This window comes from Anguilla anguilla, chromosome 6 (assembly GCF_013347855.1).
Source record: "Anguilla anguilla isolate fAngAng1 chromosome 6, fAngAng1.pri, whole genome shotgun sequence".
NCBI classification, from domain to species: Eukaryota; Metazoa; Chordata; class Actinopteri; order Anguilliformes; family Anguillidae; genus Anguilla; species Anguilla anguilla.
In genome coordinates this window covers 31,690,606-31,712,330 of record NC_049206.1, presented here as the reverse complement: position 1 = coordinate 31,712,330, position 21,725 = coordinate 31,690,606, and the positions used below count along the sequence as shown (strand labels likewise).

The 21,725-nt window shown below is 40.0% G+C and overlaps 1 protein-coding gene across 6 annotated transcripts in view; it reads left to right on the top strand.

Annotated features, from left to right (window-relative positions):
- LOC118229832 (serine/threonine-protein kinase MRCK alpha-like) overlaps positions 1–21,725 on the top strand; it is a 375,259-nt gene that overhangs the window by 29,037 nt on the left and 324,497 nt on the right. For all 6 annotated transcript variants that reach the window (XM_035422277.1, XM_035422272.1, XM_035422276.1 and 3 more), the window contains exons 2-3: positions 933–1,024; positions 20,714–20,797. In XM_035422277.1, the coding sequence (XP_035278168.1) occupies positions 933–1,024; positions 20,714–20,797 (176 nt within the window). The remainder of the gene's footprint in view (positions 1–932; positions 1,025–20,713; positions 20,798–21,725) is intronic.

Here is a 21,725-nt window from a genome sequence, read left to right as displayed (position 1 = left end):
ACAAAAATTTTAATTCTTAAAGAAACGTTTTAATCATCATTACCTGAATATGTAGAGTCCAGGATTCCCTGTGCATTCCCATGCTTGACGTCCTGATTCGACACACTTGAATATACACTTGTACTATGTATGTATATACATATATATTTGTATATTGAGTAAAGTCTGTATAGGTACTGTATGTCTGTATATTGAGTAAAGTATGTGTTTGTATCTCTATACGTTATATTTCACTGAAATAATTAGGATATCACTACCTTGGGATTGGGAGGGATGGGAGGACTTTTTATTTTTATTTTTTGGGTGGGGGGGGGGGAAGGAAAATTTGTAAAGGGCACTCTTAATTAAATTTTTCGTATGCTTCATAATAAAAACAATTGTTCACAAAAAAATCATTTGGTATAGGACTGAATTGCATGTACTGTATAATCTTCAAATGGCGGCTATAGCAGCAGTGTGCAAAATGTTATTGACTGTGTTACATTGATGATGTGTTACATTAATACTGACACTCCGCTAGATCCTAAGTGAAACTAACATGGATGACGTTAGACTGTGCTCAAAACTATCTGACTAGGCTATTGTTAAGTTTCAGTCTGACCGTGAAGTTTGTTGAATAACCGTTTATAGGCGTACATTTCACTCAAATACACACAAAAATGTTACGAGTAACAAGCATGTCTCTATTTACCAATTTTACACTTATGAGAGTGGCACTCAGGGCTTTCCCACTAAGCTTGCTCTGGCCTGGGACAAAAATGGCAAATATGACCCTCTTCATTAATGGTTTTGCCACATCCATCATTGCTGCTTCAGATCTGTTGGATAGGCTGAGAATTTGGTGGCATCCTGCTTGTTTAATAATCCTTTTGTATCCTCTTTTTCTCCCCTCTCTTCCTCTCATCCCATTACTCCCCCCCCCCCTCCCCCAGCCAAACCATTTGCCTCAAAAGTAAAGCAGATGAGACTACACAAGGAGGACTTTGAGATCTTGAAGGTTATTGGCCGGGGAGCATTTGGAGAGGTAAGAAATCATGCCCAACTCCACAGTACCACTGGCAACAAATGAATGAACAAGCCAAAGCAGAGGAGAAAGTGTTCTCAACAGAACGTGTTATTATCCCATGAGCCTTTTCCACATAGATGATGTTTATGTGATGCAACATCATGTAATGGATTTGTTCTGTAGCTCTATCCCTCCTGCCCCCTAGTGGTATGGGTGTCAGTGCCCACAGAATGATAATAAAGCAATCATCTGCAATTTATTAAAAAATGGGCCACAAACATGCTGCAAATTCAAGGTCAGTGCCTGCAGCAGTCTCCTTTCTGGCCAACAACACCACTCATTCCCTTATCAGTGCTCAGGGCAATAAATGGCAGTAAAATAAAAGGAGCTGCCCCATCCCCCAATCACTTATTACACATCATAAAACTTTAAAAAAAACATTTTTTTTTCAACTTACTGCGGTTGTCTGGTCTTGTTCATTTTTGCATGTAAAAGTTGTATACCCTTTCAGCTTTCAGAACAGTACCTCAGATCACCAAATAAATCAATCATAAAAAAGTTTTAAATGTCCATATGTGCTGTACTTACATTGAATTCACTTTTGGTATATACAATACTGGCTCCTTTGTTTATGTAAATGTGTCTGTAATCCAAAATGCCCCTGCTTGTATTCAAGCTAACATTGTTAGCTTGGTCAGGAACTATTTTCAACTCAATCCAACAAGAATTTATTTAGAGCATGGCTGGTTTATCTGACCACCCCATGCTCTCTTTAGTACAGTAGTATTTTGTATTTCAGACGTCTGCTAATCTGAACAATGATATGTTTACTTTTAGGTAAATTAAGTTACAGAATGAATTAAACAAGGCTGTAACCTTTCTAATGAGCCCTCATTGCTGTCAATGGCTCCAGCCATTTTCAAGAAATCTAACTACATACTACCAGGGGGGCTCTGCATCATGAAGCTTATGCTCATAGTGAGTGAATGCGTGCAGCTGAAAAGCCAGCTAGTTTTCCTAAAATGTGTGAAAATTATGGCAGATCAGAGAAAAAGGTTTATAGCTGTGGCAGAAGTATTTGAACAGCTTGATTAAGCAGATCTCAATTAGAGACTTCATTTTCATGTCTTTAAAGTGGAGGTTTGCTCAAAGATAGGGTCTTAAGCCGCGTTTCCACCGCAGGAACTATACCCCGGAACTAGGAACCTTTTGAGGAACTCAGTGCGTTTCCACCGCAGGAACTAGGGTCTAAATTTAGTTCTGGGGGCTTTGTTTTACCCCCCAAAACGTTCCTGCTTGGGGGGTAGTACTTTCCGAAAGTACAGGAACCTTTTGGGTGGAGCTTGCAGCACTGAACATTTCTGATTGGTCGAGTACTCGTAGCATTTGTGTTGTATTTATTTTCCGCCATTACCCGCCATGTTTGAAAATATGCAGCGGCAAACCAATTTATTTTCATAATAACTTCAAATCAAACTTGTATGTTATGCGGCGCAGTAGCCTACTTTTGGTTATAGCCTGTCAACGTCTTGGAATTATAACGTGTGCTCTTCTGTTCTTTTCTTGCTTTAGTATTCGTTTTATAAAATGCTAAGCATTCGTGCTGGGACAGCATATTACGTAGGCTACCAAAACATTCAAACGGATTAATTCGGTTGCTGAATATTTTCTTCCGGATTTTCTTTGTTAGCCCGTTGTAATTGACTCAAAACGTTTGATACAGTTATGTGAGGTATGCGGTAGTTCTGCATAATTAACATTGGTGATACAGTACAAGCAAACTGGAAATCACCTTCCGCACTTTTTATCCGGGTAAAATAACAGGTTAATTCTAGTAATCTTCCCTTTAGCTTTTTCAGACTGCCGTAATTTTACTGAATTTTACTGCCATTTTTCAATTCCACGAAAAGACCAGGAAGACTATGGACTCATTATTAAGGTGCATGGTTCGCATCTGGAGGGCACACTTCGCTGCTCGGCTAGCAGTAACTTCGAAGGAAAGCAAACGGTGGCTGTACCACTACTAATTTACATTTTCACGCAAGTCCGAGTTTTCGTTCTATTCTTGTCATTTTGCGATTAGCCTATATGGAATTGATGACGAGAAAGTAATAAAACAGCAAATTGTTTACAACGTGTGCATGTTTTCTGCTGTTAATGAATGTGTTTGAGAGGATATATGAAAATCAATAAATACAAAAGTAACCATATATAGTCATTGTTGGTAACCCGTTGTATATAAGTGGAATAAACCCCTCCGGGCTGTCCCGGTTATTAGAAAATAATGTAGGCTACTTCGGTGGTGGTAGTATGGGGTTACAGAAGAAATCATATGACAGATGGACCGACGACAACGTCAGTGGGCTAATTTGCCTAATCTTCGCGGTACTTTAGACCCCGGTGGAAACGCAGACAACCATTAGCTGAAGGAACCTTTTAGTTCTTGGTAAAGTAGTTCCTGGGACTGAAAGTTCCGGGTAATTTTGGTGGAAACGCGGCTATAGATAAAGTTATGGTCCCACTGGAGGGTATTTAAGTTAACTGAAAAAGCGAGTTGTGTTCTCATTATTTCTTCTTATTCCACATCAACATTTTGTATGCCACTCGTCCAACAATTTTCCAGCAAGACCTACCAAGTTTGGCTAGTAGTTCACTGAGTTGCTTGTGCTTTTTCTGGAAATAACTCAGATATTTTTTTAGATGTTTATGATTTCACATTGAATAATTTCCCATTGATGACCACGTTTGGAATGTGAAAACACGCACAGATGCAAGCTAAAAATTGGTTGCTGCTGCTGCCATAGGTACAGACTGTCTTTCTCTTTTGCAAAGCTTCTAATGGACAAATTCTCTGGAAATAGGTGGGTGACGTTCACAGCAGTAACGTTAGCAACAGCAAAGAATTAACCAATATTAGTTTTCTGTTATAAAGTGCTTTCGGAAAGTATTCAGACCCCTTCACTTTTCCACATTTTTTTTTTACGTTACAGGCTTATTCTAAAATTGATTAAATTAATTTTTATTCTCATCAGTCTACACACAATACCCCATAATGACGAAGTGAAAATAGTTTTTTAGACATTTTTGCAAATTTATAAAAAATAAAAAACGGAAATATTACATTTATATAAGTATTCAGACCCTTTGCTATGACACTGAAAATTGAGCTCAGGTGCATCCTGTTTCCATTGATCATACTTGAGATGTTTCTACAACTTGATTGGAGTCCACCTGTGGTAAATTCAATTGATTGGACATGATTTGGAAAGGCACACACCTGTCTATATAAGGTCCCACAGTTGACAGTGCATGTCAGAGCAAAAACCAAGTCATGAAGTCGAAGGAATTGACTGTAGACCTCCAAGACAGGATTGTGTCGAGGTACAGATCTGGGGAAAGGTACAAAAAACATTCTGCAGCATTGAACATCCCAAAGCACACAGTGACCTCCATCATTCTTAAATGGAAGAAGTATGGATTCACTAGGACTCTTCCTAGAGCTGGCTGCCCAGCCAAATTGAGCTATTGGGGGAGAAGGGCCTTGGTGATGTAGGTGACCAAGAACCTGATGGCCACTCTGACAGAGCTCCAGATTTCCTCTGTGGAGATGGGAGAACCTTCCAGGAGGACAACCATCTCTGCAGAATTCCACCAATCAGGCCATTATGGTAGAGTGGCCAGACAGAACCACTCCTCAGTAAATGGCCCATGACAGCCCGCTTGGGGTTGGCCAAAAGGCACCTAAAGGATTCTCAGACCATGAGAAACAATATTCTCTGGCCTGATGAAACCAAGATTGCACTCTTTGGCCACAATGCGTCACTTCTGGAGCAAACCTGGCACCACTCATCACCTGACCAATACCATCCTTACGGTGAAGCATGGTGGTGGCAGCATCATGCTGTGGGGTTGTTTTTCAGCAGCAGGAACTGGGAGATTAGTCAGGATTGAGGAAAAGATGAATGGAGCAAAGTACAGAGAGATCCTTGATGAAAACCTGTACCAGAGCATTCAGGAATTCAGATTGGGGCAAAGGTTCACCTTCCAACAGGACAACTACTCTAAGCAAACAGCTAAGACAACGCAGGAGTGGCTTCAGGACAAGTCTGTGAATGTCTTTGAGTGGCCCTGCCAGAGCCTGGACTTTAATCCGATTGAACATCTCTGGAGAGACCTGAAAATAGCTGTGCAGTAGCACTCCCCACCCAACCTGACAGAACTTGAGAGGATCTGCAGAGAAGAATGGGAGAAATACTACAAATACAGGTGTGACAAGCTTGTAGCATCATACCCAAGAAGACTCGAGGCTGTAATTGCTGACAAAGGTGCCTCAACAAAGTACTGAGTAAAGGGTCTGAATACAGTTGAGGCCAAAATTTTACATACACCTAGGCTAAAGATATTCAAACTCAGTTTTTCAGAACTCCACACATTTCATGTTACCATGAGTTTCTTTTGGCAAGTCAATTACGGCATCTATTTTGTTCACATCAGAGGTAATTTTTAAACAATCGATTAGAGACAGATTTATTTCAGCTTTAATTCACTATATCAGAATTCCAGTGGGCTATTCACACCTGGCTGCATGCCTCCTCACCACTAAGACAAAGACTCAGTGAGCCATTTAGAAGACAGAAACAAAGACATCTCTTGATTTTAGAACATTTATTGAAGCAAACTATATGCATGGAAGATGAGATGAGACTGGTGTACTCTTGCAACGCTTGCGTGGCCTCTTAGCTAGTGGTGAACTAGGCCGTGTTTCCTGATCAGAATCTCTGTAAATATGATAAAAACAAAATTGTTAGGAAATGTGACATCAAATCAAACTTTATTTATATATCACATTTCCTTCAACAGGTGAAAATTAAATGTGCTTTACAAAAAAGGGGCAAACCACTAACTAATGAAAACAAAACTAATGAAATGTGACATGGTTACATCATATACAAACAAAGAACCAAACAAACACAACCAGACGCAGAGAGGTAGCCTATAATTTTGAGAAGCAATGGTTAGAATCGTTTGTGTGTGTTCGTAGTGTGGGAATTTACAAGCACGCATATTAGTGAATATTCCTACAAACACACAGAGAATGTAATACAGCACACATTCACAAATAATGCAAGCTATCAACGAGACAACATTAACTAAACTAAATAAACATTGATATTCCAGCTCAACTACACGCAACTCATCAATAACAATGCCTCAATCTGAACTAGGCTAGGTGTGTTTAGCTAAGTGGTAATTTATTGCTATTTCCCGAATTTACTTACAGTATGCTAATATCGATTGTGCGAGGACATCAGTTTTAGAATCCTAGCCACGCCACTACACACGCCAGGCATGGGCTATTTATTACCAATATGATCGAAAAAAATACAGTCTACCTGCTACTTCTAACACACAACCAGACGCAGAGTGCCTAGCCTATAATTCTGAGATGCAATAGTTTGAATCGTTCATAGTGTGGGAATTTACAAACGTGCATATTGCTGGATATTCCTACAAACACAGAGATACGTTGCAATACAGTACACATATTTACCAACATGATCATAAGAAATATACTTACTCATGAAGTTGATCCTCAGCTGGATCAGTTCGCTGTTCGAAATGACACCGCTCTTCATCAATGTCGGCTTCCGGACGGACCATTTTCCAAAATTAAACGAAATGTTTACCTCAAAAGAAGTGAATTAGGCTACACTTTGACATTCTATCCTGCTTTCGCAGGCTTGGCATTTCTCACATGGATCTCAGATTGGCCCTCCCCTACTCTCCTTCTATGGAGAGTAGTTATAATGTCATTAACATGTGAATGCGATTTGGGCGGCCTTCCTGCTGAGCAAAATTCACATAGTAATGAGTAAGGATTAACAAAGCATACATGGTTTAATTAATCAAATTTAGAACTTTTAAAACAATTCATATTATTTGTCAATGGGCGCATTGGAAAGTCGCGATTCTAAGGTTTCTGTCAATGTTTTTGTTGCGTCTGTATGATAACAACTCGTGAAGTTAATCATCCAAATAGAAACGAAAGTTCATTTAATCTTGCCGAGCTCCGCCGGTGGAGCTCCCGACCCCAGAGGGTTAAACAGTTTGGAAGATTCTAGAAATTGATGTCATGACTTTTTAGAAGCTTCTGATTGGTCAATTGTCATAATTAGGAGTTAACTGGGAGTTAATTAGCACCTCTGGCTGTATTTAAGGGTCTACCTTTAGAGCCACTGCCTTTTTGCCCTTGATATCATGGGAAAATTCAAGCAACTCAGACATGACCTTAGAAAAAAAATTGTGCACCTCCACAAGTCCGGTTCCTCCTTAGCAATTTCCAAACAACTGAAGGTACCACGAGCATCTGTACAAACAATTGTTTTCGAATATAGAAATCTTGGGACCACACAGACACTGCATCTTTCAGGAAGGAGGCACAAATTAACTCCAAGGGCTTAACGAACTTTGGTCTGAAAGGTTCAACTGAACCCCAAGACAACAAAAAAGGAACTGGTGAAGGAGTTAGACTCATCAGGTACCAAAGTATCTACATCCACCATTAAGAGAATCCTACATCGCCATAGCCTGAAAGGCTGTCGCTCAAGGAAGAAGCCCCTACTCCCAAGACTGGCATAAAATAGCCAGAATGAAGTTTGCAGGTGATCACCAGTATGACCAAGCCTTTTGGAGGAGTTTACTCTGGTCAGATGAAAGAAAAATTAAACTGTTTGGCCATAATGATCAGCGCTATGTGTGGAGGAAAAAAGGTGAGGGTTTTAGTCCGAACAACACCATCCCAACTGTGAAGCATGGGGGTGGCAGCATCATGTTGTGGGGGTGTTTTGTTGGAAAAGGGACTGGTGCACTTCAGATTATAGATGGCATCATGAAGAAGGAGGATTGTCTAGAAATACTGAAGCAACACCTCAAGACATCAGCTAGAAAGTCGCAACTGGGTCTTCCAGCAGGACAATGATTCTAAGTATACATTACATTATATTACATTACATTACAGGCATTTGGCAGACACTATTATCCAGAGCGACGTACAACAAAGTGTATAATCATAACCAGGAACAAATGTGTTGAAAACCCTTGAGGGAAGTACAGTTCCAAGTGCAGGCCACGACCGCATACTTTAAATTGGACCCTGTAGTTTAATCTGATTAACGCAAACAACAAAACAGTCTATGCAAATAATACAAGCAATAGTTGAGTAGGCACGAGTGCAATAACGAAGTCAACTAAGATAAACAGCTTACCTAGCTACAACCCTAAGATTACATTATCAATTAGAGACTACAGGGAGGTAGGGATGGATGGGGAGAGGTGCATAAAAGGCGAATATCAGCTCATCTGTGTTTTGTACCTGAGCGTGAGACATTGTCATAAAACTTTTCCCGACCGTGAAAACTGCCTGACTTGTTTACATTTTGGACAGATGGCTAGTGGGTAAATCTATCGCTGTTTCCATTGCAGCACTTTCGACACAAGCAATATCGGAAGTGCTATCCTAAAATTTCTTCTTACCGTGAAGAGTGACTGGCAACCATAGTAGTATGTTAACGCGGCAGCACAATTATATCGAGAAATACCATCTTTGGGGAAAAAACACTATTTTCTGTAAATGCATTTAGATCAAACCTACCATGCATAAAAACATAAAAACGCTTGTCAATCACCCACTTCTCTTTATAATGCCATCATAGTGTGGAATGTTTAAAACCACCCCTTACCAAAAAATGTAATTAAATTAAAACTGTAGGCTACACGTTAACGTTAAATATAGACCCACTAGTCTGACTTTGACAGCTATGGGACTAAACCGGCTCTCGTTTTAGTTTATAACACTAAAAGTAACTTAAACATCCACTGAGCACTAGTGACTTACTACTAGTTAAGCATTTTAGTATTATTCCTGCAGCCTACTTGAGAATACTTGGTGTACGGAAACAGCAATAGATCTACCCACTAGCCACATCTGTCCAAAATGTAAACAAGTCAGGCAGTTTTCATGGTTGGGAAAAATTTTTTATGCCGACTTTGCTACTGTTAACGTTAGCTGTATCTCGAGCTGGGAGACCGCAACACATCGAACACGGTGCATTCCTTCAGATTCATGCCATGTTGAAGTAAATACTTTGTCATATTGGAGGTGCTTCCTCCCTTGCACAAAATATCCTTACTGCACGTGTTGCATTTTGTTGTGTCGCTTTTTTATTGAAGCTAAGCCAAACTTTCGAGCGTTTGCTGCAATCAGCCTTGGTCCAGGATGTAAACAGAAGTGTCTCTTCTCACATGCTTTGTTGACGTACTGTGTACCAAATAACGTGACTTTAGGTTTGCGTAGCAAGTCCTGGCAGATAAGTGAAACTTTTACGGACTGTAAAATGCTCACTCCAGTTCACTTGGCAGCGCGACTGAAATATGCAAAAGTTGGGAACCGAACTGCAGAATCGAAATGCACGTGTCTTATCAAATTCACGGTTTTTGGAAATTTGGAACCGGTTCCAACTTGGAACTGGTTCTAGATACCCAACCCTATTGAAGACCAGACGAGCTGCAGCATTCTGAATGAGTTGCAGGGGTCTGATGGCAGATGCCGGTAGGCCATCCAGAAGAGAGTTGCAGTAGTCCAGGCGGGATAGTACCATTGCTTGGACCAGGAGCTGGGTTGAGTAGGTGGTGAGAAAGGGGCGGATTCTTCGGATGTTGTGCAGGAAGAATCTGCATGTCCGGCTTACTGCTGCAGTGTTCTTGGAGAGGGACAGCCTATTGTCCATCACCACTCCGAGATTCTTGGCACAGTCTGATGACGTCACCAAGGTGTCTCCTAGGGAAATGGAAAAATCAAGGAGGGGAGAGGTTAGAGCAGGAATGAAGATTAGCTCCATCGTACCCGGATTGAGCTTTAGGTGGTGATTGTCCATCCAGCTCTGGATGTCCCTCAGGCAAGCGGAGATGCGGGCAGGGACCTGTGTGCCCAATGGGGAGAAGGAGAGAAAGAGTTGTGTGTCGTCAGCATAGCATTGATAAGACAAGCCATGGGCAGAGGTTACAGGGCCAAGGGATCTGGTGTATAAGGAGAAGAGAAGGGGACTGAGGACTGAGCCCTGGGGAACTCCCGTGGCAAGTGGGTGGGACGGCAATACTCTACCAGCCCAGGCAACCTGGAAGGAGCGATCAGAGAGATATGACTCAGTCCAGTCAAGGGCTGTGCCGCAGATCCCTGTTGCTGCCAGGGAGGACAGGAGGATGGAGTGCTCCACAATTTCGAAAGCAGCTGAGAGATCTAGCAGAATCAGGACAGAGGAGAGGGAGGCTGCTCATGCGGCATGAAGTCACTGGATCGAAAAAGGAAGGAGAGATACCGGTCGGTAGTTCTGGATGACGGAGGGGTCTAGTGTGGGCTTCTTCAGCAGCGGGGTAATGTGAGCCTTCTTGAAGGATGAGGGGAAACATCCAGAAGACAGGGAGGAGTTCACAAGGGAGGTGACAAATGGGAGGATATTTGGTGTGATTGCCTGGAGGACAGATGAGGGGATAGGGTCGAGAGCACAGGTGGTAGGGCGGTGGGAGCAGGAGCTGGGAAACATCAGAGTCTGTGAGGGGAGAGAATTTGGAGAAACAGGAGGAGGGCACAGAGGGGGCAGAGGGCACAGAGGGGGCGGAGTGCGCAGAGGGGGCAAAGGAGCTGCGGATGTCTGCAATCTTCTCGTCAAAGAATACTGCGAAGTCATCTGCAGTGAAGGAGGACTGAGGTGGGGGAGGAGGCATGCTGAGGAGAGAGGAGAAAATAGTGAACAGTTGACGAGGGTTAGAAATGGAGTTATGAATTTTAGTTTGATAGAAATTTGCCTTAGCGGCAGTGACAGCCGAAGAAAACGCTGTCAGGAGAGACTGATAGGCTGAAAGGTCGGATTAGTCCCTGGATTTCCCCCACTTCCTCTCAGCAGCGCGGAGGCTGGCCCTGGAGGTGCGTGGGGTATCAGACATCCATGGACTGGAAGGGGATGAGCGTGCAAGAGGACAGAGAGAGTCGAGTGCTGAGGAAAGAGATGAAGTTAGGGTGGAGGAAGCAGAGTCAGTGGGGAGTTTGGAGAATGATTGAAAAGGAGGGAGGGAAGCAGTGACTCTGGGAGCGAGAGAAGAGGGTGAGAGGGAGTGGAGGTTACGACGAACAGTGACAGTGGGGGTGGGAGGAGCAGAGGGAGGATGGGGAGCAAGAGGGAGGGAGAAGGAGATGAAGTGGTGATCAGATGTATGCAAATGTATACCTCCAAAGTTGTAACAAAATTGAAAGTATTGGAGTGGCCATTACAAAGCCCTGACTTGAATCCTATAGAAAATTTGTGGACTGAACTGAAAAACCGTGTCCGAGCAAGAAGGCCCACAAACCTGACTGAGTTACACCACAGAACGGGCAAAAATTCTGGCATAGTATTGTGAGAAGCTTGTGGAAGGCTACCACAAATGTTTGATGCAAGTTAAGCAATTAAAAGGCAATGCCACCAAATACTAACGAAGTGTATGTAGAATTTTGACCCACTGAAAATCTGATATAGTACATAGAAGCTGAAATGAATCTGTCTCTTAGATATTATTTTGAAATGAACCTTTATGGAAATAAAGTATATACCCTCATTGACTTAACACAGTGTATGGTAACATGAAATGTGTGGAGTTGTGAAAAATTGAGTTTGAATGTCTTTAGTCTAGGTGTATGTAAACTTCTGGCCTGAAGAGTAGGTATGTAAATGTGATGTGTAAGTTTTCTATTTTTAATAAATTGGCAAAAAAAGTCTAAAAACCTGTTTTTGCTTTGTCATGGGGTATTGTGCGTAGATTGATGAGAATAAAAATGAATTTAGTCCATTTTATAATAAGGCTGTAATGTAAGAAAAGGTGGAGAAAGTGAAGGGGTCTGGATACTTTCCGTAGGCACTGTAATTCTAGCCGGTTAACGCACTTATTTCAGCATTGAACATAATGTTATTTCTTGTAGGATATCACCATTTAAAACATGTTAGATTTGATTCTCCCCTCTTTTCTGTTCAAAATATGTGATTTTGTGTGAAGAAAATTTGTTTTTTTGTGGTGTAGATTGTGTTCAAAACATTATCCAAAATGTGAAATTTAGAGAGGTTTTGGGAAAAATCTTGGAAAGTTGCAAAATTTCACTGCTTTTAGTTGTCTACACATTTCTTTTTTTTGCAGTGGTAGGAAAGTGGTTGGGGGTGAATTTTATATAATAATTTAGATGCTAGCTTGTGCATTTTGTGCAACAGTACAGTTACATTTTTATATATATTTTGTGTATACCATGAATAATTCTTTACATATTTACAAAATTTTGATACATAGTCTAGATGCCACACGTGTGCCCTTCAAATATTGCCATAAGCTCTCTGCTTATTTCCACAGGTTAGGGCTTTATTTAAGAGTAGTACACCCAGGTGAAAATTTCCTTTATAAATGCTTCGGGAGAAAGGGTTAATAATGACCCAGAGGAAGAAAACACATAGAGGAGGTGTAACGATTGATCGGCCACAAGGCACAAGATGGAGACAACACAAGTACGAGTTAACTAGAAATGGTTTATTACAATTAAACACATGACTCACAAACACATACCCAACATGAGATGTGAAGTGAAATGCAAATGGAGTATGAATGACTGTTTGTATGTGCACCATGAGATCAGTAAACAAGTGTTGCTTGGGCAAAAAGAAAACCAACGTCAAAAAAGGCAGACTGTACAACCACAGCTGCCGAACTACGTGGAGGAGAAGAAAAAATGAGAGCCGCAATTGAGCGGAAAACAGTCTTCCAAATAGAGGAGGTGAGGAGGTTCTAAGGCTGCTGTGGAAGCTGGGGGTAGGGGAATCAATGCAATGTTACATCTGCATATAAATGGCTATAGCAATATATATGGGATAGGCAGCTTCAACATAGTGATCGCTTGTTTTTTTTTTTGTTTTGTTTCTTGGATTAGATTATTTTTTTCTATTTTGTATTCCTGTTTGAGCACTTGCTAGCCGCCATACCAAAAGGGTAAGGGTTACATTGTGATTGTGGTTCTTTATGAAAAGAATCAGATGATCCGGGTGATAAATCAAAATGAATTAACTAGCTTTGTTAAATTAGTACTTTTTAGTATATGCTATTATTTGCCTGTAATTATATCGGCTTTAGGGTTTTTGCAAATAATCAGCCATGGTGCTGCCCCATGGCAAGTTTTGTGTGAGTGTCAAAATAACATCAATCCCCCAAAATCGAGTAAATTTAAATGTGATCACTAACAGCACTCAATACAACATTCTGAAAAATAATCTGACCACCACAATGCATGAGACGCACAAAATTGGCATCTGTAATGCCGTAAGCAGTGTATGTCATCCGTAGTTTGGAAAAAAACTAATCTAATATAAAGGCTACCCAATGATGATCAATATAAAGGTTTACTCTGGGGATTTTCAAGACTAAGCTTGATACAGAGCACCAATTTAGTTAGAAAAATGGCGAGCATTGTTGGGCTGAATGGCCTGTTCTCGTCATTATATTATTTTATGCTATGTTATTTAGCACACAGCGACTTCAACTTCTCAAGTAGATCAAGCAAATATACAGCGGGGATCAAAAGTCTGAGAACACTCAAGTCCTGGTTGTTTTCATTACTTATGAAGGAATAATGCAAATATGGTAATCCAGTAACACTTCTTTGTCAAGAATACATTATTGAGACCATTTACAAATGAAAATTTTTACACATTTCCAAAATGGTTGTTTGAAATGGCAAGCTATGTGGCTATCTGGTTTGAGCACCATAAGCTAAGAATTTCTGTATTCGTTATCACAGTTCCATTCAATGTGTGTTCTTAAAGGAGTAACATGGTGGTTGAATGTGACTCTTGCCAGTTGTCTTTAGGCAACAACAAAAAAAATGTGCATCATTTTTTTATTATTCAGTCATTTAAATGTATTTTAAAACATATTTTTCTAAGCCTAAATTTCCCACTATAAAAGTCTACCCGAACTGTCTGGGCGTGGTAATGAGAACTGTCAGTTAGCTATGATTGACAGACCGTGCCCCGTTACCATAGCTACCTCCATGATACGCGCTCATCTTGGGAGACTGCATTTTCACAAGCTAGCTAACTTAGCATATCAAGTATTGATAGCTAAGGGCGTTAGCTTATATCCAATAATAATTTTTGCTAGCTAACTAGCCAAGTTAAGATAAAACCACAATGATAACGTCCTTATGAAAGCAAACTACATAGCTAGCTAACGTCAGCTAGCTAGCTATACATGAATTTAACCAACCAGAGATAGTCTAATAGTACTTAAAAGGCACTCTAATAAGTGAACCTAACGTTAGTCAGATATTTGCATTGTCTTGCCTGTAAGCCAGTGGCACAAACTATGGGTCACGAGCCGAGTTATCCATGGGTCCCCAAATATGATTTAGAATGAGCTATCACAGCAATCTGACTGACAGTAGGGAGGGCAAAACAGAGCTTTAGAATGTCGCCAGGAGTGTATGCGCGTGTCTCACAGAAGAAGTAGTTTGTCGCCTTTTTTTAGTTCATTACAGTGGTGATAGAAGTGACAAGAATTAAGTGGTACTGTGCTGTTAGCCTTTACTGATCGCCATACAAGGTTAATGTGAAGTAGCTAGCACAATCGGACAGCACTAACCCATAAAAATGTACTTTGAATGGTACTTGCTCAATCGAACGGTGAATCTGAAAAACATTATATTATAGTCAGCGGCACGAAAATTTTCTTTCACATCCTCAATAAATGGCAAAAGTCCCAGTAGAAGATTTAATTAAACCTTTTAAAGTTATATATTTTCTGAAACGTTATCGATTCCGCTTAGCCACAGTGAGTGAAACTAGGCGATCTGAGCATATAATTTCTATGTAAATTATGTCAGAAGGATTCAGCCTTGTTGTTTGCTACCTAAACTTCACAGCACACTTGTAGCAGGACGGTGTGTCCCATAGACATACGTCTATGGTGTGTCCAGTCAGATTTCTTTACGGGGCGTGGAAAGGGGAGTGGTTACTGTACTTGTGATGCACTAAGTTGAAAACATTCTCAACCGGTTGAAAATAGGACGCATAAAATTAAAACGCATATTTCTCCAAAAATAAAGAACTGACATATTTAATACTTTATTCATCCTGTTTCTTCAATGCCTCTTGCGCAAATATATATATTTATAACACTTCTAGGGTCATTTTCACACCTACCCAGGCTTTTGTGTGCACCCCTCTGTGTGTGACAGTTTTTAGGTTGCTTGCTTCAATATTTAGATATACCCGTGTAAGCAACCCCCCCATCCAATAGAAGCCCATTCAACATCAAACTCCACGTTAGACTCATTGTAAACACATGTCCCTGCTTCTCATGACTGATATTGTCCTTCTAATGAATGTCGCCCTTCATTTTTCGATTAGTTATTTCATTATGTTAATATTTTATGCTGTTTTGTTGCTTTCCTTTACGAATGCAGGAAGTAGATCCAGACAGTTTAGGATGCATATCATTGTGCGACTTCTGATGTGGGCGTACCTGCAGACAATAACGTTAGGTTGGTTGTAGAAATAGTTTTGTATTACTACTAGCTAGCAAACCAGAAAATGTCTGAGGACGAAATAAATGGATGGTGGCAACCCTATAACAACAGCCAGCAAGCTGTCTAACTGTTATCGTAGATATCCTATGTATCACAGACAGATGTTATAGCGTTAGCCAGCCCGCTTAGTACCTACCTCGAGTGGTTCGACCAATGATGGAAAAACGGTGGGTACAGCTCCAGGCTTCAGATGGTCGCCTTGGTAGTCGGTGGCTTCAAAGTGGTCGCTGCATACCCTTAGTCCTCCTTTGCAAACTTCTTCAGCTGTTATGTTAGGGTGTCTGATTACATCCTGCCATGTCTGGCACAAAGTTGCATCATGTGGAAATCTATGAAAATGTGCTTTCAAGGCTAGTTTAACGAGGGCATTATAACAACCGGGTACAACGCACCTCATTATTACACCGATATCGCATCAAACAAAAGCTAGCAGACGTTAGTTTGTTTGATTTCAATGCTAAGTTAATGGAATGTTTTGCTTTGCTTATTCTCGATTTTGCCGCAAAACGAAATCGAAGAAGAAGAAAAAAACAGAAACCGTACTATGTGGGCTTAAAAAAAGTAGGTTTTTGCTTCTAACGTTAGAAATTTAAAATGAAATAACTAATTGAAAAATGAAGGGCGACACATTCATTAGAAGAACAATATCAGTCATGAGAAGCAGGGACGTGTGTTTACAATGAGTCTAACGTGGAGTTTGATGTTGAATGGGCTTCTATTGGACGGGGGGGGGGGGGGGGGGGTTTGCTTACATGGGTATATCTAAATATATAAACATCTAAATATTGAAGCAAGCAACCTAAAAACTGTCTGGGGCCACTAAAGCCTGGGTAGGTGTGAAAATGACCCCAGAAGTGTTATAAAATGAAATTCCCCTTTAAGGCTCAGTATGCAAATATCTGGGCCTATTAACAACTAAAACTTGAATGAATCTATTCTACCAGTTAATGTCGCTGCAGCTAGTGTTCTTACATTATAAATAGCTACACACTTTTTTATAAAATGTTTCGTGGTATAAGAAGTATAAGCAGAGTATCATAATTGTATTAGCCCTTCGTAAACAATGGAAACAATCAGTGCTGGTAGTGTCTTCACACTTTTGGTCTTCATGCACTGTATGTAGCCAATGCACTTTGTTTTAAAGAAAAACTAATTCTACTTGTTGGAGTGATCTGCTCATGAAAAAAAAACATTGAATTTGTCACCATCATCTAACATAAACCCATCTCCTTAACTCAAAGCTAGTTATAACTTATAAGTTGAGTCTATGTTTAAATAGTCTATGTTTATTCATACCTGATTTGATAGGAAACTTATTGCCATTTGTTCACAAAAGTTTGTAGACTTTCCTTTGTGATAACGTTATTAGCAATAGGTCACGTTTAGCCTAGTAGTTTAACCCCTTCGCGCAAGCCCCCTAGTGGTCGGCACGCCGGCGTGCCCAGATTACTGAACTGAGACATTCAGTGCTACTGCAACCAAAGTACAAGTTAAAAACAGAAACGCGTTGTTTTAGTTTCACAAGTAGACGATACACGACAACTATGCCGAATACAGAGTTTCGCAGCGCCACTATTGACGCTCTGGTCGTTCATTTAACACGCCCCTCCTCCCTGCAGTCTCATCTACAACTACACACCCCACCCATGACATAATGGACAATATTGTCTACCTTGGCATTCATAAAAATATTCCTTCACCACTAAAAAATCGTATTCCGTCATAGCAACCAGATAAACCTGACAATAGCCCTAAGGTATGCCAATACAGCAGTGAAAACGCTGCTCACTGAATAATGAAATAAACAAGAAAAAGTTTTGATAAAAATGATACCATGCCATTCTACAGTCAATATCTGGGAGTAAATATTGAATAAATATACAACCTTACCATTGGTTTTACGTGTAGAGATGTCCCTTTTTAGATTGAGTGGCCGTGTATTGTCTTGGACAATCTGTTTGTGAAATATACACACATTTGTGATGCCTGCGTACCTTCCAAAATAGGTGTTGTTTATGGCGTTGTTGCCCTTTTTAGCACAGTCTGGCTTGTTTGACAATTAATTTATTCAAGAGGTGAGAGTATAAGCTTTCTAACGATGTATAACATGTCTAATTTTGCTTTTGGAATAGCGTTTTATAGGTCAGCTTAACCAAAAATTTTCTTATCGCATTCACTTATGCAGTCACTCTGTGGTAGCAGTAAAAGACGTTGCTCCTAACGAAACGTGGTTAACGATTTTTCGTAATTTCTCGGTAAATACTATTATTATTTAGGACTTCTGGGCATAGCTAAGCCATATGTTTGCTAATAGACCTAGCTGACATCATTTTCTGGAGCAAAACAGAAGCGATTGGAACTGTATCATTGATTTCCTGTCTCTGTCTCCATCTACTGAACATAAGATTTCATCATTGCTATGTAAGTATTACTGCTCAAAATACTTTGGTTATATACGTTATTTTTGAAATTGAGTGTCTTTAAATAGGTTAGTGGTATTATATAATGTGGATATTTCACACTGTAATGTAAGCGTTAATTAGGAGTGTAATAGTTTTTGTGATGCATGCAACAATGATAACGTGAGAGTTGGAACACTGCCAAAACGTGGTGGACGATTGAAAATTGTTTTCATGTCGTCCCATCCCCGTACAAGAAAACGTCATGTCATGTCATATCTGGGTGCATGAAACCCAAAAACTACTAAGCTATGAATGAACGCTTACATTACAGTGTGAAGTATCCTTATTATAAAACCTATTTAAAGACACTCAATTTAAAGAATAACATATATAACATATATAACTGAAATATGTTGAGCAGTAATACTTACATAGCAGTGATTAAACGCTATCTGTGTTCAGTAGATAGAGACAGTAAATCAGTGCCATCGTTCTCTCCTCTTCTGTCTTACTGCAGAAAACTGTCAGCTAGGTCTAACAGCAAGCATATGCCTTAGCCATGCTCAGAAGTTCTCATGAATAATAATATTTTCCAAAAAATGACTAAAGTCATCAATAAGGTTTTGCCAGGTGCAGTGTCTTTTACTACTATCACAGATACCATGAATGCGTCATGCAGCAATAATAAGACAAAACTTTCGCTCACGCTAAGATACAAAACATCATTGCAAGTAGTTAGAAAAAAAGTTGTTAGAAAGCTTATTCTGTCATCTATCGGATAGATTAATTGTCGATCAAGCCAGATTGTACGACAAATGGCGACAACACTGTAAACAACATTTGTGGTATTACGCAAAGCTATTTTGGAAGGTACCCAGGCGTCACAAAAGTGTGTGTATTTTGGATATACACACTTTTTTTTCTTCTTCGGATTTTCCAACACAATATATGACCACTCAGTCTCGAAAGGGACATCTCTACGCATAAAACCAATGGTAAGGTTGTATATTTATTCCACATTTAGTTGCAGATATTCACAGCAGAATGACATGGTATAATTTTAGAGAAAGTCCTCTTGTTTATTTCAGCATTCTCTGAGCAGTGTTTTTCACAGCTGTATTGTAACATACCGTTGGCTATTGTTGACTTTATCTTGTTGCTACAACAGAATACAAATTTTCAGTGGTAAAATAATATTTTCATGTATGCCCAAATAGACACTATTGTTCTGTTTGTCATGTGTGGGGGGTTTATTTACAGATGAGACTGCAGGGAGGGGGTGCTTGGTAAATGGACGACCAGCACGAAAGTCTTCAGCCTAGTTGTCCTGAATCATCTACTAATAAAGCTAGAACCCAGAGTTTTTGTTCTCAACTCATAATTTGGTTGCAGGAGCACAGAATGTCTGAATTGAGCGATCTAGGCACGCTGGCGTGCCGATCACTAAGGGCTTTGCGCAAAGGGATTAATGGGCTATTACACACGACAAACCTACAAATTGTTTGTATGTCGGTAGAGGATCTATAGGGCTGGCTAACATGAATGTAGAATGTGACCTTGCAGGGTTAAAACTACAGTAGCTTAGTTTATAAAGGAGTTATCAGTTCAGGGGCAGCGGTGAATGAGAACCGTTTTTGAGTTAAAGAAACTGGACCTACCTGGCGTGAAGTCATTATCTTGCAGCAGTTTCTATACGACCGGTAACGTTACCAACTGGACCGAATTGCACCCCAGAGGTTAGAGATCTATTTCAGCGGTGCCAGTATGTGTACTGACATTATACATTCGGTCTGTCGTGTTGTTAGCAATGTAGCTAAGGTTAAACAAGGTGAAAACGCCAAAAATGGAACTGTCTAAAGTGTGCTTGTATTCTTTTTGGATTACAGAATAAAAAGGAGTTTGCCGCAAAGATTTTACAGATGCAAAAGCAATAGTTTAAATGTTGTATTGTCAGTGGGCCAGCAAGCCAATGTAATGAGTTAGAGATTTGTTTCAGTCGGAGGGGGGATTTGCACCGTCAGTCTTACAAAAAGTTCCAAAGGCACTACCCAATGAGTTACGAGGGAAGCTGATGTCGTAAAATGACCAATGGGGAGAATAAATTAAAACTGGTTGAGGTCAATTTAAAGAAAAGTTTCAAGGCAGGTTTTCTGCCCCATAGATACGTAGCAAAAACATTTTTTAAATAAAAGTATGCGTCTGCGTTTTCTTCCCCCCGCTAGCTTCTTGTTGTTCTCTTCTGTGACAGGCTTATGTTTGCTGTCAACATTTGTGCAAGATGTGCACAAGTAGGTGCATGCTGCTTTTGCCTGAGCCCTTTTTGTTTTGCCTGAAAGCCAGAAGCTGTGCTTCCACAACTGCCTGTTAAAGTGTGACTTCCAACATATATACACATGCTGAGAAGTTGTTCATGATTTGTGTCATGTTATCAGCTATTTTGATGGGTCAAATTAGAGATCACCAATCCCATGCTTTATCTTAACTTTAGCATAAATTTATGCTTTAAATGCAGAGTCCCATTTCCAAGCAGGTTTATATAACACAGTGAATATTTCAAGTGAAGTTTTTGAAGGTATAGAATTGGGTAAGCAGAACTTATGTGTTCAGCGCCTGCTTCTTATCTTTCTTTATGACATCTTCCCTTTTTTGGCTCAGGTCGCTGTCGTGAAGGTGAAGAATACAGATAAGGTGTTTGCCATGAAGATCCTCAATAAATGGGAGATGTTGAAGAGAGCAGAGGTACGGAAATAATACTCAATCATCATTTACTGTCATTCTCTATTTTTTGTGTTTCTAAATTATGCTGGTGTATAAAGCAGACTGTTCTCCTTCCCCCATTGTATATCAGATGCATGTTGTGATGGCTGAGTTAATTCATTTATATTATTATTATTATTATTATTATTATTCAGGGTTCGTACGGTCATGAAAAACCTGGAAAAGTCTTTGAAATTTAAAATGCAATTTCCAGGCCCTGGAAAAGTTATGGAAAATAATATTTTTTGAAAAGTTTTGGAAAAGTAATGGAAATATAGCTAAAGTTGCATCAAATACAATTGCTAATTAATCCAATCATAAAAATGGTATGTATCGTAATAAAACGTAAATTGGCACGTAACCTTCGCGGTATTTTGGTGGTGTGAGAAGTTAATTCGGTCTGGCTCAGTCTGTTTACAGGCACGCCCAACAGGCACGCTTCTGCTAATGTAGCAGTTAGCCCTACTGTGCCAACAATATGCCAGGGAAGTGCAGCCTCAATAATATATCAGGGCTCGAAATTAACTTTTTTACTTGGTAGCACTGGTGCTCCCAATTTCAAAAAGTTAGGAGCACCCACCAAAATGTAAGGAGCACCAACAATATATGCAATAGATTTTTTATTGATAAAAAATGACGATATAACAGTACGGTTTACAAGTAACAGTTAAACTGTCACGCCTAAAATGTGTCGACTCTTAAAGGAATTGCGTGTTATGCATTCAAACGACAAAGCGGTTCTCGTCACATTAATACCGCGAATTAAATCAACCGCCAGTAAACTGCATCGGAGAAATTAGCTGTTTCAACCGGGTCGCTACACAAAACACTACGTTAATGTTTTTAAAAAAAATGCCGTAATCGTTCGCTTCAACTTTTCAGCTTTCGATAACGCTAATAAATTGAACAT